At 43.2% G+C, this 14422-nt stretch overlaps 1 protein-coding gene across 1 annotated transcript; it reads left to right on the top strand.

The window, feature by feature from the left end:
* The first annotated feature begins 9660 nt into the window (after positions 1 to 9660).
* Positions 9661 to 14401, top strand: LOC130540202 (14-3-3 protein beta/alpha-A-like). Its single transcript, XM_057059189.1, has 6 exons — positions 9661 to 9818; positions 10368 to 10773; positions 12430 to 12553; positions 12646 to 12806; positions 12889 to 12984; positions 13508 to 14401. Exons 2-6 carry the CDS (start codon positions 10480 to 10482, stop codon positions 13580 to 13582), a joined length of 750 nt encoding a protein of 249 aa, XP_056915169.1. The 5' UTR covers positions 9661 to 9818; positions 10368 to 10479; the 3' UTR covers positions 13583 to 14401.
* Positions 14402 to 14422: the final 21 nt, after the last annotated feature.

Here is a 14422-nt window from a genome sequence, read left to right as displayed (position 1 = left end):
TGTCTTCCATTCTGTGGCACCGTGAGGAGAGAAACTGGCCACTCTCTCTCATACACACACACGCGCGCGCACGACTGCCACACACTGAAGAGGGTTTAAGTGCCGTGCCCTCAGCCTTTTGGGCTGTATTCTTATGCAAATATCGTTATGTAGAGCCGTGTACAGGAGCTCTCAAATATGGAAATAAGGAAGCTCTAACTGACGCTGCAGATGGTTGATACCACACACACACACGCACGCACACACACATCAGTGTGACTCTTCTCTCTTTCATGAATATTTCATAGTCACCTTTTTTTGGATTTTGTTCTTTTTTAGAAAAACATGGACAAAGGAAGTGAAGGACAGACACTTCATCTTGCGTGGGGGGAGGAAACAGGAAACAGGAAGCAAGTACAGGAAGTCCCCCCCCCCCCCCCAATGTTCTCCTTGCTTCTCCTTGGCCCACTCTCACAGATGCTACTACCATGTCCGTCCCCTCCCTCACCACCATTACCACAAAAACATCAGCGGCGTGCCGCTGGTCGCTATGGAAATGAATTCAAGAGAATAATAAAGGAGATTTTTCCTTCCTACTAAGTGAAAAGAGGAGGCTGCATTCGTTACACTGGGGAGAGGGCAGCTAAGAGCGATCATGGGCCCTGAGACGAAATCTTAGGAGTGCGGTTTGTTTTGCTCTGAAGGCAAATGTGGAAGCATCAAACACTTCAGCCGTGGCGCATGGACGGGAAGGAATGGCTGGAACTCAAGTAACAAACCGCACTCATGCTCAAGGACACAGCGACCTGTCAAAGCTGCAGGTACCCCCCACCTGTGTCTGTAAACACCACCGTTTCCTGCCCAGCCAGCATCCAGCGGGTTGTTTTCTCATCACTGCTCTGTGTAAACATATCTGCAGGGAGTGGCGTGTTCTTCAGAAACCCATGCTGGAATGACTGGGGCATGCTGTCATCAGAGGTGTCCTAAACCCCTGAATAGCTTTGTTCATTTTGTTCCATTTGTGGGTGAAAAAATTAAGCTCAGCTCCTCAGCTTTGATTAGCCAATAAAGATGTGTCAGCTTGATATAATCATCTCCGTACTGCCTATTTAACAGTCTTATTAGACTGAATTTTAACAGGGTATATTATTCAGAACATTATAAATGGTGACACACTCTTTTGGCATCCGTCCTGTCTCCCCCTCAGTGTGAAGGCACATGAAGTCACTTCCATTAAAACAAAAATACCCTGAATTTGCAGGATGTTGCCCATTTAACACTCAAATTGAGGTTTAGGAAACACTTTATGTGCTGTCACAATATAGTGACGGATGCTGACAGACTGTGACAAAAATTTAGCAAAATTAATCAAGAATTATTAACGCTCTTCCTTTTTTTTTTTTAACTTACAAAATAAATGTAACACACCCAAACAAACAACCTAACAATAAAAACATTTCACAGACAAAAATGAGATAGATAATGGTGGAAATTTCACCTGGAAATGAGCCGACAGGTAACTTCAGAGGAGGCTAGCTAGCTAGGCTAACTGAGAAAAAGTAAAGAACACATTACCTAACGGTTTATAGCTGTTAGCGTCACTAACCTTATTGACAGAATGATTGTTGTGGAAGTATTATGACCTGCAGCCTGATAAGTCTTTCTACACTCCTCTGACAAATAACCAAGTGACATCACTGCAACAAACTATTGATAACAATAGCAACGCTGATATCCAGCTGTTATTGTTGCACACGCCACAAAAGCATAAAGCTTATATCATGCAATATAATTCCACAAGTCCAATTTATTACCCCATCAAAACTGAAGAAAGCTTTAAAACTAATAAAAGACCTTAACACAGTTCTACATATCGTATCAAATTTTGTTATATGTGTCATAAATCACTTCCGTTCGAAGCATTGTTTGCAGACGTCCCTGCTGCAGTGCTTCCTCCAAGGATATCCTTTGTGTGTTTATGACCACCTGGTATTTATTGCGTTCCTGGCCCGTTTGGATGTAGTATTTAAAGTAGGAAATGTACAGGGTGAATGTAATGCATCATAGAGGAGACAAACTTAGACGCTCTCATGTTCAGAATGTTTTGTTTCCTTTTGCCGTCTCAATTGTTTAGTAATTGGTGAAGAGTGTGTGCAGGCAGGTTTGCTATGGTGACAGCAGCTCAGCAGGGGGTAAGGAAAGCAACACAGAAGAATCTGTAACATGAGAAGGAAACAACAGCGGAGCAACTGATAAAAACAGTCCTGCAAAGGACAGAGGTCAGTCTTGGTGTCCAGGGTGACTTTCTGAAGAAGTGCACCTATTTGCTTCTTTCCCCCTGTTGCTGAGAGGTAGATGGGGCGGCTGATGTGACCCTCGGCTGTGGCAGGCTCGGGTCTGTCCAAACGCAGCAAACGAAAAAAGAGGTCAGCCAAACGAGCCTGGTCCTGCCCAGTGTTTCTTCCAGTCAGCAGGCAGTTTCAAAGACAATCTTGATTGTACTAGATGCTATGTAAATAAAGTTACATTGAATTATTGTGTGTATAAAATATTTGCCATTATAAGCTGATTTTTGGTGAGGTGACTTCATCACCATGAAATCAAAGCACTAATTGTGACAGGAAACAGAAGCCTTTGTGAGGTTTCTTAATTCATCTGTGTATCCTAAACTCAATTAAAACTGCTGTCTGTGAGAAAATATTAAGGCTTAAATGAAAATAATAAAATAAAAACCTGTGGGGACAGAGTCGTCGAAACCCCGGAACAATATGGGACTCATCCTAACACAGCAGCCATTTCTGCAACCTCTCTCTCTCTTGTCCCTGCTAGCTGTTGCTAAGTTTATCCCTGCTGTGCCAGTCTGTGGCCCAGAGGCGTGCAGAGGCAACCCAGAAAAGACAGAGTGCACTGTCAGTTAGAATCATCGGGGCAGGAAGGAGATGAAAACTCACCATGGCCTGCTCCAGTTTACCAGCACTGGGGGCTCTAATCCACTATTGAACGGGTGACTGTGGGGACATTAGCATAAAAGAAACTTCAAATATTGATCACAGCTGAGAACAGTACACTACTTCTTCCTGATCTTGCTCCTTCTGTTTACCTCTAAAAGCCTTAAAGTCACCTAATAATTACACTTAATAATTCACACTAAGTCACTGAACCATTTCGCCAGGTCCATGCTAATTACCCCAAAGCTGCAAAGGCCCTGCCCCTGGTCAGTGTCAGTGTCCAAAAAGCTCTCAGATTAAACTCCAAACTCTAACTTCTGATGGAACCTGTGCCTGTTGGTCCAGGTCTGCACTTACTCTGATGTGAAACTCTTGTAAACAAATAAACATCTTGGTAAAATTGGCGCTAAAGCCCCCCGGAAGAGCCGCTTCAGCTGGTGCATCGCGTACAACACGGCTCGAGGTATCGATCCCAAACGAGGCACGCTCATCAATAATTGCCACTGTGACCTCCACGCTGTGCACTGACATCATCAGTGGAGCTGAGTACCCCACTGGAAAAGCCCCTCTGGTCATGGCTGGGAGACTGGGAGCTGTGAAGCTGCAGCTTGACTGGGTGTTGCCGGCTTCTCCCTTTTGACACAGTCGAAAAGGGCTTGAGTATGTGCGTGCGTGCACGTGTAAGTTTGTCAGTAGTGCGGCGAAAACTACCTCTGAATGGTATTTGTCAATTTATTCTGTGTGATTAACAAACACAAGTGGTGTTGAGCGACTGGAGCGTGACACAAGTGCTGCTTCAAGGAAGGATTTAGGTCACAAGTTTCATAACAGAGGCATTTTTGAACGCTATGTGACATTTGCCCTTTGACCTGACGTCATTGTAGGCTGTAAGTATTACTTTCCTGGCGGGCATGTTGCTTATTTTGCAGCAATTCATTATTCGCTTGATCTCACGAGCGATAAGAGAATTTGTGGACTTTTCCCGGACGTAGGTGTTGAAAAGTGGCCTTAAAAGGAAACAGGCTGCTACAAACATGGACACTGCGATAAAAAATTACTAGTAAAGTAAAAAGTATGCTGATTTGTTGAAACCTGACTTTAGGAGATGTCTCCGCCACTCCTCAGCAGAAGTTTCGGGCATGTTGCAGCACAGGCCAGGCAGTGTCTGACGGCATTCTGAGCGAGGAGCAGAGTGAAGGAGGGCGCTGGGATGAGTCATATAAAAAAGCGGTGGGACTCGCTCAGAATTCCTCCCTTTGTTGTGAATGTGTGGTCTGCACATCTCTTGCTGACTGGCTAATTTTCGGGAGGGAGCCAGGCCTTGTGACTAGACGGGAACGGGGACGGTGGGGGGGGTGTCTCTCACCTTTGGGGAGAAACCACAGGGAGTGGCCCGTGGATCACAAAAAAACAGCTCCAGAAACTTTCCATTTCAGTTGGGCTCGCCACAGACGAGGAAGGGAGAGGCCTGAGAGCGAGCCAGTCTGCATGTTTCGGGCTGTTTGACTGCGATGTTATCACAGGCCTGGCATTAAAGCACGGAATTAAAGCAAGTGTGTCACGTTTTGTCCTTTTACCTATTAGTTACCCGGGAATTTTTAGTACCAGTCGCTCACACTGGTGAGACCAGAGTTCGCCTCCTGATTTATAGTAGGTGGAATAAAATAACCAACCGATTCTTTTAGGGTGTATCCTGGCTGAACAGATGCTTATCAATCAGAACCAGATTTCTCCTGACACCATGTCCTGCGCACACCTGAGAGGACATGCTCTCTGCCTTCGTTCTTGGCTGCATTCCTGCACAAAGCTGTCCCACCCCTGCAGGTTGACACAGGCGTCTGCCGGATCTCCTGATAGCTCGACAGGGTGTTGGTGTCAGGGCGTGTACCTGACAAACGCGGGGCAACCGTGTCCGCCGAGAGCGCGCTGAACTCTGCAGCAGGACAGATGGTATAGGAGAGATCTCTGAACACTTCAGCCTCCTCCTATCACCGCCGGTCCTCGCAGCGCTGGATATGTGGGAGAACTACAAACCCACTTGTTGTGTAATGCTTTTTTTTCTTTTCCTCCCTCCCCCACAAGATCTGCTGCAACAGAATTGGTCAGGGACATTTCATCATGCCCTCCTCCCCTCGATGAAGAGAGTGATCATTAGGCTGGCCAGTAATTGGAAAAGATGAGGATTTAGAAGCCATCCGGCATTGAAAAGCTAACGTCGAGAAACAGATACTTGGGCTAACATTCTCCAACTCTAACCTCGAGTCACCTTACAGGGAAAACCTGACAAACTGGAACTGATATCTAACTACATTTTTGTCTCTTTGTTAAAGTAGGACCTGCTCGTACAACAAACACCATCCTGATCACAGATCTGTATACACTTGTGAGGACATCTGTGCTGCGTTTGTTGAATGACATGAGTTTATTCCAAAGAATGATAGATTTTTTTCCTTAACTCTGCTGTAAATGACATTTATCCCAGCAGTCACTGGGTGAGAGGCAGGAATACACGCCGGTCGTGTCACTAGTCCATCACAACACAATTGCACACTAAAGAGAAGTTTTTCCCAATTTAATGATCATTTTTTTGGACTGTGTGTGGAAACTGGAAGCAGCACAGCTGAGGTCTGTGCTCTCTAGGTGCTTTTTTTCCCTGAACTTGCAGAGGACAAAAGTCTCTTTTCAAGAGTTTTAGTTTCCCACTCAAGGGCTGGAAGCTATTATCTGAGTCAGGTTCATGAACTGGGTCCTCCCACATCACCGCACCCTGCGCTGATCATGACCATGTTTGATTTATTCAATGCAAAGAAAGGAAAAAGCCTGGGTTCCATCAAATAAAATGTGCTTTGATAACAATATTTTCATCACATATATATACTTTAAACATGAATTAGAAAATCCTGGTTCCATCTGGATTCACCAGAAAGCTTCTAAAGATTAAATAAATGTCTTCCTAATCCCTAATTGATTCCTTCTGATTGCATTTTTACATACAGTGGGGGGATGGTGGGGCTGGCTTGAGTGGAGCATCGTGTTGCTGCACTCGGGGCTCTTCTGCAGCCAACTGGTCCACTCTGCAGTGAGATGGAATGATGCTCAGCGGCCGTAGCTTCGGGGCTGGAAATGCTGCGCAGGCATGTTGGAAGATGGAGATCTCTGTTTCATCCACATCGGAGCAGGAGGTGGAGGACAAACGGGAATGAGCATGTGTGTGTTTGAACATGTTTCAATGCCGAGCACCCCTGGAAAAGGTTGAGTCTTCAGAGGTGAAAAGGGAGCAGGAGGGAACACTGGGCATGCACTGCATGAATAATGAGATCAGAGGAGGAGAGCACAGAAAATTCTTCTGACAACAGTGTCTGAAGTCTGCAGTAAATATCATCTAATATAATTCTATGACATAAGGAAATCAGAATATTATTACGTTGTCTTATTTGAAAATTGGTCACGCCACAGCTGTCAGTAGGAACCATAATTTTCTAATTAGATCTAAGGGCGATCGAGTGAGGTCATAAAGGTCATGTGTTTGTCCCGAGGCTGCCTTTGTCAATTCTGATCACTCAAAAAAACGACAATCAATGCTCACACAGAGGAGAGGAGAGGAGAGGAGAGGAGGAGGAGAGCACAGAAAATTCTTCTGACAACAGTGTCTGAAGTCTGCAGTAAATATCATCTAATATAATTCTATGACATAAGGAAATCAGAATATTATTACGTTGTCTTATTTGAAAATTGGTCACGCCACAGCTGTCAGTAGGAACCATAATTTCCTAATTAGATCTAAGGGCGATCGAGTGAGGTCATAAAGGTCATGTGTTTGTCCCGAGGCTGCCTTTGTCAATTCTGATCACTCAAAAAAACGACAATCAATGCTCACACAGAGGAGAGGAGAGGAGGAGAGGAGAGGAGAGGAGAGGAGGAGAGGAGAGGAGAGAGAGGAGAGGAGAGGAGAGGAGAGGAGAGGAGAGGAGAGGAGAGAGGAGAGGAGAGAGTGCTCTTGTGCAATTACTGATCACAGGTTATGCATTATTCATAAGCAGTCAGCGAATTAACCCGTGAATGCGACCAGCATAACTAATGCAGATGTGCAGTGGTTTATGTGGCAGATCGCCTTTGTTTGTGCAGAGTGTATGTATATATATACAACTTCCACAACTAATGTTTTATATACTGTATATATATATATATATTTAAAGAAATGTATTCTCATTATTCACAGTTTATTATCAATCACAGTTTCTGGGTGGGCAGCAGTGAACTACATGTAATTTATACATGACTATGATTTAAGATTACTTCCCCTATCAGCCCCTGGAGACAGTTCCTGACTCCTCTGAAGCCTCTCGTTCCTCTGAATCAGGCTGTTTAAGCTCAGGTATTCCTCCTGCCTAATAGGGACATTTCATTGGTAGATGGCTTTATATTAATTATCTCTCACCTTTTTCCTGCCATTGGTGTTTATTTTTCCTGTTCTTTTCGACATTTTTGCAATTGCTTTTCCTTTTTTTGCCACGGCACTTGTCTGGAGAGCATCACAGGCACATCTTAGAAACACTAACAGCACTCACTGGTCGATGAGAAGCTCATTCCAGACAGGCAGAAGCGCTCACAACTGTTCACTATAGTAAAAATCTCCCAACGTGGTGGTTCAAATATACGAAACATTACTGTTAGATTTAGTGCTGATGTGTGTGACAGACGTGTGTGACAGAGTCCATATGTTACAGGATGGGTGTCAATGATAAAAGATGCAGGGAGAGTGGAAAGTGTTTGATATTCACTCATCCTAATGTGTGCTGGAGTGTATGGAAGTGTTAAATGACCTCTATTTAGAGTGGAGGGATGACAGGATGGAGGGATAATCGCTGTGAGACGTCACCTTCCCCTGAACAGTTAGCTGTCCTAAAGCTGAAGGAACACTGGGACAATTAAATGAAACATTAAGTGTCAGTTGAGCTGAAAACTCAACTTTGGGAATTGCTGTATGTATGTATGATTTTATTATGGCTTGTTTATTACATTTGAATGACATTCCATTTAGACATATAAGCAGGATTCAGCTCAACTCCTCTCAGATTATCATGAGTCAATCTGTTGCATTAATAATTCTCTTTATGTCTACAGGAATTCAGCTACCAATCAATCATGAAGAATAAATGTGAGCTGTAGGCCACCATTTTGTTGGCTAATATCCAACATGCGGCTAAAAACTGGAACTGGACCCAGGGGATTTCCCAGCCTATTAACCATTTCTATTTATAACCATCAGGCCTATTAGGTGGACAAAAGTCTCTTCATGTGAAAATGTCATATCTACACAGAGTAAAAGATGTCAGTGTTCTTAGGCTGTGGAGTATGAGCGGTTGTTGGTTGTGTTGCGGCGACACTGCGTGTACAAAATATTACATTTGATCTACACAATATGTAAATGGAAGTGTTTAAGTTGGAATTCATAACTGGTACAGGCTGCAAAGTCTGACTTTGGACACAAAGCAACCACAGGCAGCCAGGCCCTGAAAAGTAAACACAAATGTACACGTTACTTAAATATTAGGTACAGATTCACCACGTTACCAAATTCCATCAGCACTTAGGTGACTCCAAGCAAACCTTTGAGAAGACAAATAGGACAGAATGACTCACAGTGGGTGTCTACATGTTGCACAAATCCGCACCTTTTCCTGAACCCTGGGGAGTTTCACTCTTTGTTAGACTGGCAAGAAAGTGTAATTCAGGTAAGTTCAAAGGTTTGATCAACTCTTGACTGGCTGTAATTCGCCTCATATGCTAGGAAGATAGTGTAAGTTTTGAAATAAACAGGTATATGGCTGCTTGTTCTTTTTGCTATCGCCCACAGCATTTCAGGTAGAATTTCAGGTGTCTAGGAGGGGGGACATTCCAGAGTGAAACCTGATCTGCCTCAGGAAGTATATAGTGTAATTCCATTCCTCATAGACTAAGACAGCTGCGCTCATTCCTATACTCCATGCAGTGTTAAGATGAATACTTGTGCCTGTGTGAAGCAGAAAAAGGAACCTGGGAATTTTAAAAAGTTTCAGGTGGTACATGTTTGGTACTAGGTACAGTATGTGTCTTTCTTCAGAGCTCCAGGGCATGAACAGGTAAAAGGCCCCCAGTTCCTCATACAGAAAGACCTCTGCCCAACCTCCCAACTCATCTCAGACAGAGGCATAGTCATTTCATTGATTAATGTTTTGATTCCCAGCTTAAACATTCACAAGATGATTGAGATTAATAAGACATCATATTTTCCTTCTAGGTCAACTCTCTTATGACCTTCTATACTTGCACAGAAGACCTCAAATCACTAGGTTTCAGCTGCATTCGATTTTGGATAAAAATCACACACACACACACACACACACACACACACACACACACACACACACACACACACACACACACAGGACACGGTTTTCATATTTGTAAGATTCCACCATTCTACCATATTTTAAATGAAAAAAAAATCCCAAAAGATAGTAAAGGTAACGATTTGCCACACCCGCTTTCTATTCTGCCTACGGCATGTGAAGCGAGAAGTGATTGGACAAGTTTCGCCATGGCAACGACATGACGTAATTATCCCTTGCTCTAATTGGAGGAAACCCCGTGGCCCCAACCTCTGCAGTGTTCCGGTCTGTCAAACTTCCTCCGAGGTCCCGCCTTTTCCACCCGCGCTAAACAGCCATTGGTCGGCCTTGCAAAAACCAATCGCTTTTCAAGTGAAATAGCTTTTGCGATTGGAGGGTTGATATGCAGATATGCTACCTACCACAGCAAGTTCAGTTGTAGTTCGCTTGCCTGGTGCTGCTGTTCTTTGCGTGTCGGACCAACCTTTCTAACAGGCTCGTTTTGGATTGTCGAAATAAGGTCAGAAAAGGGTTCTTAATATTTTATATTTTCCCACAGTAGCACTTGCTTCTCGTTCGCTGCAGAGTAGACGTGTTGTGTTTGACTGAACGTTTTAAATGAGTGACGTCAACGAGACATTTTTTCATTGAAAGGAGTGGCCGATGGAGCTAACGCAAATTAGCCTCTGCTAACTCGCTAGTTGGTAGGTTCAGACAGCTTTGTGGCGGGTTTCATTGCTAAGGGGAAGAGTTGCATTCACTTTTTTCCCCCTTGTGTGCAAAATAATCGTGGCTCTAGAAATAAATGGTTTTCATTTCACAATTTTTATATATATATATATATATTTTGGAGGGGGGTGTAAAGTGTTTTAATTGCGGTTAACGCGAGACGGTCTTTTCCTAATGGTCAGTGTAGCGTTTCTTTTCCGATGAACCAAGATGACTTTGTTCTAGCGGCGTTATCTAATGTGATGCCACGTTTAGCGTCCTAGACAGATGCATATTTTCCATGGCATAATTGTTGGGCTGATTTGCATGACTATCAACTTTTTTTTTCACCCCATTCCAGCTTACAAAGTTAGAGGGGTTTACCGTCGCCAGTCCTTTGCTACACCATTCACAGTCACCGACTGTCTCCAACTCCTGGATTTCTAAATCCTCGGTCATCAACTCTATAAACTATGGAGAGAAAGGATCTTGTTATGAAGGCCAAGCTGGCGGAGCAGAGTGAACGCTACGATGACATGGCAGAAATGATGAAGGAGGTTACAGAACAAGGAGTGGACTTGACAAACGAGGAAAGAAACCTGCTCTCCGTCGCCTACAAAAACGTGGTTGGGGCGAGGCGGTCTGCATGGAGGGTGTTGTCCAGCCTTGCGTCAAAGAGCGAGGCCAACTCGGCGGAACATAAACGAATCACAGAATATCGGAAGAAGGTGGAGCAAGAGCTGGAAGAAATCTGCAACAAAGTTTTGGTAGCGTATCCCATTTAAAATCTTTAGGTCTGCACCAATCATGTCACACTTCCGCGTTGTAATGCTCCAGAAGCGCATTGTAATGAAGTGCTTCGATCCAGGGCAAGTGGACCTTTCTGGGCTACTCTGTTGTTTGACCGTGTTTTGCATGTCTTCTGAAAGGCTTTATGTTCAAATACCAGTTACTGGAGCCTGAGACTAAAGGTCCCCTTGCCCTGGGTTGAAGCCCTGAGCTTCTTTGACCTGGCTGACTGATAATCTACACCAGCACATTTTTATGAACAGTAATCCAAATCCATTGTATATATTCTACATGAAACAGACACCTGTTGTGTAACTTTGGCTTCCCTAAGGTGGGACAAGGAAGTAATTCATAGTCCTGCTGTTCTCCCTGTTGGGAGTTTGGATTTGGAACAATAGGCTTTTGCATTTCTTTGGGTGTAAGCTAGCAAATGGCCATAGTGGCTACACCAGCAAGGTGTCTGACAGACTGAACTGGAACGTCTCCCAACACCACAGCAGCCGTGCCGCTGATAAACCACCGTGGACTCGTACATGGATGACTTTTAAGATGTCCATGTCAACCACGCAATGTTGGGATATTACCCTTCAGCCGGTCTATTTTTATGTAATACAGTGTAAAACCGCTAAGGGTCACATCCTATTTTTGTTTAACTGCTTTCAGTTGGTTTCCTGTAAGTGTTGACAGGGTTTTGAACAGAGGGCGTGTCAGTCTTCATGCCATAACTTGCTTAAAAGCCTTTCAGGTAACTTTGTACGCACATAATTCACCAAACGACTTAGCTTCTGTTTTCAGGCCACGCTAGAAAGTAGACTGTTGGGTCGTTGAATGGGTTGGTCTTTTTAGTTTATTTAGTAGCTTTCTTGGGCTGGTGTTTCCTCATTGTGCTAAGAGCGCCCCCTACTGCATTTTTAAAGAAAGGCAACATTTGCTACCTGACATTCACCTGCTTGAATGGTCAAAATTATTTGCCGGATTCCCAGAATTTAAATAGAAACCCTGTTTGTAAGTCCTACAATCACACAATGTTATGAAAAGAAATCATTGTTAATCATGCAAAAAACCCAAAACTATAATAGTCGACATTTTAATGTACATTTAGAAACGACATTCGTCCTTTTCGACGTAAACTTCAACTCTAGCAACACTTTTCAAGGGCTCATTTGGTCATTTCTATTAATGTTTATAGTTGTTAATTGAAGGTAACAGTGTGCGCTTTGACTGCCTTGTGTTTAATCCAAGGATAGCTTGATGTAGTGATGCTTAACACTCCTGCTACTGACCAAGACCATATCTCCTGGAATAAGAGGTGTACTGACTGATCCAGGCACCGTTGCATTCTAAAGGAGACTTTCACTTTTTTAATAGATTCCAACCGAGAGATTTGTGATGCATATTACACCAGGGGGAAGGGGAAAAGCAGTGTTATAAGACAAGATGTCTTAATTATGACATTAGAGAGCACTGGGGTATATTGGATCCCCATTTTGGTTGGAAAACATTACAAGCATTACAACATTGATTCAGCAGCTGCGTAATGCAATGCACTGTCCCCTTTGAGGGGAAACTTGATAATTATTTCTACGTTATCTTTGCTTTGTCGGTAACAGTTTCCTTGATTTTTGTCTTCACAGAACCTGCTGGCGGAATATTTAATCAAAAACTCTGAAAATCATGAAAGCCAGGTCTTCTATTTAAAGATGAAGGGGGACTACTACAGATACCTTGCCGAGGTTGCCTCTGAAGATACGAAACAAAGCAAGTTCTCAGCTTTGGAAACACCCTCATATATTTTGTAGTTAAAGTCTTGTTGCCCTAATTTTATTTTTTTACCAATATTGCATTTTTAGACACCATTGAGGAGTCACGAAAGGCATATACGGATGCTGTTGAAACTGCCACTGCGATGCCCTCCACACATCCCATTCGCCTGGGATTGGCCCTTAACTTCTCTGTCTTCTATTATGAGATTCTCAATGACCCTGTACAGGCCTGTGAGCTGGCCAAGAAGGTCTGCTGACTACCTTCAAGTGTCACTGAAGCCTGTTTCAAGGTGTTTATGTGGGTTCAACTTTTCCCATATTCATTTGCAGGCATTCAATGATGCCATTTCAGAGTTGGATGAACTAAAAGAGGAATCTTACAAAGACAGCACCCTGATCATGCAGCTCCTCAGAGACAATCTGACAGTAAGTGTCGGCTTTATAGATAATCGATATCCCGTATGTATTATTATCTCCGACCCATACGCCAAAAGAAGTAAAGGTTAAACGCTTCTGTGTTTACCCATTGAATCACAGACTGTGGCATTCCATCACGATGGAAATATCAAACTATCTAACAAATTAATTCAGTGCCCCAGTAGTTTGCATCCTGAATGTCCAGCGAGCCAAGCATGTGAAGTCATCATCGTCTGTGTCAGGGTTGATTTGCAAGTGTTCCCAGCCAGAATGGTGGCTTCTATAACAGATGGCTCACTTGCTCCGAGATTAAGGCCTATGCGGTACTGGAACTTTTCTGATGGCTCACCATAAACTCAGTTGGAAATAAAGGAGTTAACCCGTAGATGCCACATGTGATGATGTTCCGAACTTAGGATCCTTTTTGAAGTTATGTAGCGATGCTTCTGGCCACATTAGTTATAAAGGGAATATGGTGAATAGTTGGGTTACGTGACTGTACTGTGATTTAAACAAATGTTTCTTTCTCTAGTTATGGACATCAGACAATGCTGCTGATGAGGGAGAAGGTGGCGAAGGTGGAGAGGGCGAAGAGGAGGCCAAATAACTTCTGAGACCACCGAAGGGAAAAGCTTTCTACGCATCCTTCATTCCTTAATACTCTAACATTCTACCACTGATTTCCATCATTGAAAAGTGTGATAAAATTAAATATTTTTGACAATGATTTGGGCATCTGCTGAAAAACTCTTCCCCCCCCCTTCCCTTCCCAATATTTGTCCTGGCCCTCCTAATCGTGCCGTTTTGATTCGTAGGAAAGTGATTGGTGGTTGAGTGACATGCTAATCTAACTCCTAGCTCAAATTTAAAGCTGAAACCTGCTCCTGTCATTTAAATAAAAACCTAAAGTCCCATTAATTAAGGTTATATTTTCCCACATAATGTTAACACCCCTCCTTTTTAAGTATCTCTGAACTGTTATATATGGTTACTGTTGATTAAATCCGATTTAGATTCAATTTTTTTATAATCCGGAGAAAGATGGCGCATGTTGAGGCAGAATATTCAACCAATTTAAGAAGTGCCAATTGATAAAATCCTTTGTTTTTGGACTGTAGTGTCACTTTCTCTGAATTATTTATCTGACCAAATGCAGGAACCCTATCAACAGATGGAAGACAATACACTTCTTGCATGTCTTTTTGGGATATTACACTGGAATGGGGAGGTGGGTGCAGAAAATGCACTGTGTCAGTCTGTACACATAACAAGGGTGATGTTAGTCTGCCCAGTGGTTGTCATTTAGAAATTTGGACTGCTATTGTTTTGCTATTTGTACAATTGTAGTCTCCAAAAGCTTTGTGGAACTGTTCAAATCCCTATGTATCAGCTATGTTATCAGGAATAAAACCTTTTTTTTTTAAACCACGTCTGGAGTAATGTCTTT

This window comes from Takifugu flavidus, chromosome 16, assembly GCF_003711565.1.
Source record: "Takifugu flavidus isolate HTHZ2018 chromosome 16, ASM371156v2, whole genome shotgun sequence".
Lineage (NCBI taxonomy): Eukaryota > Metazoa > Chordata > Actinopteri > Tetraodontiformes > Tetraodontidae > Takifugu > Takifugu flavidus.
The sequence above is the reverse complement of the archived record's forward strand: the minus strand, read 5'-3'. Positions and strand labels throughout refer to the sequence as shown.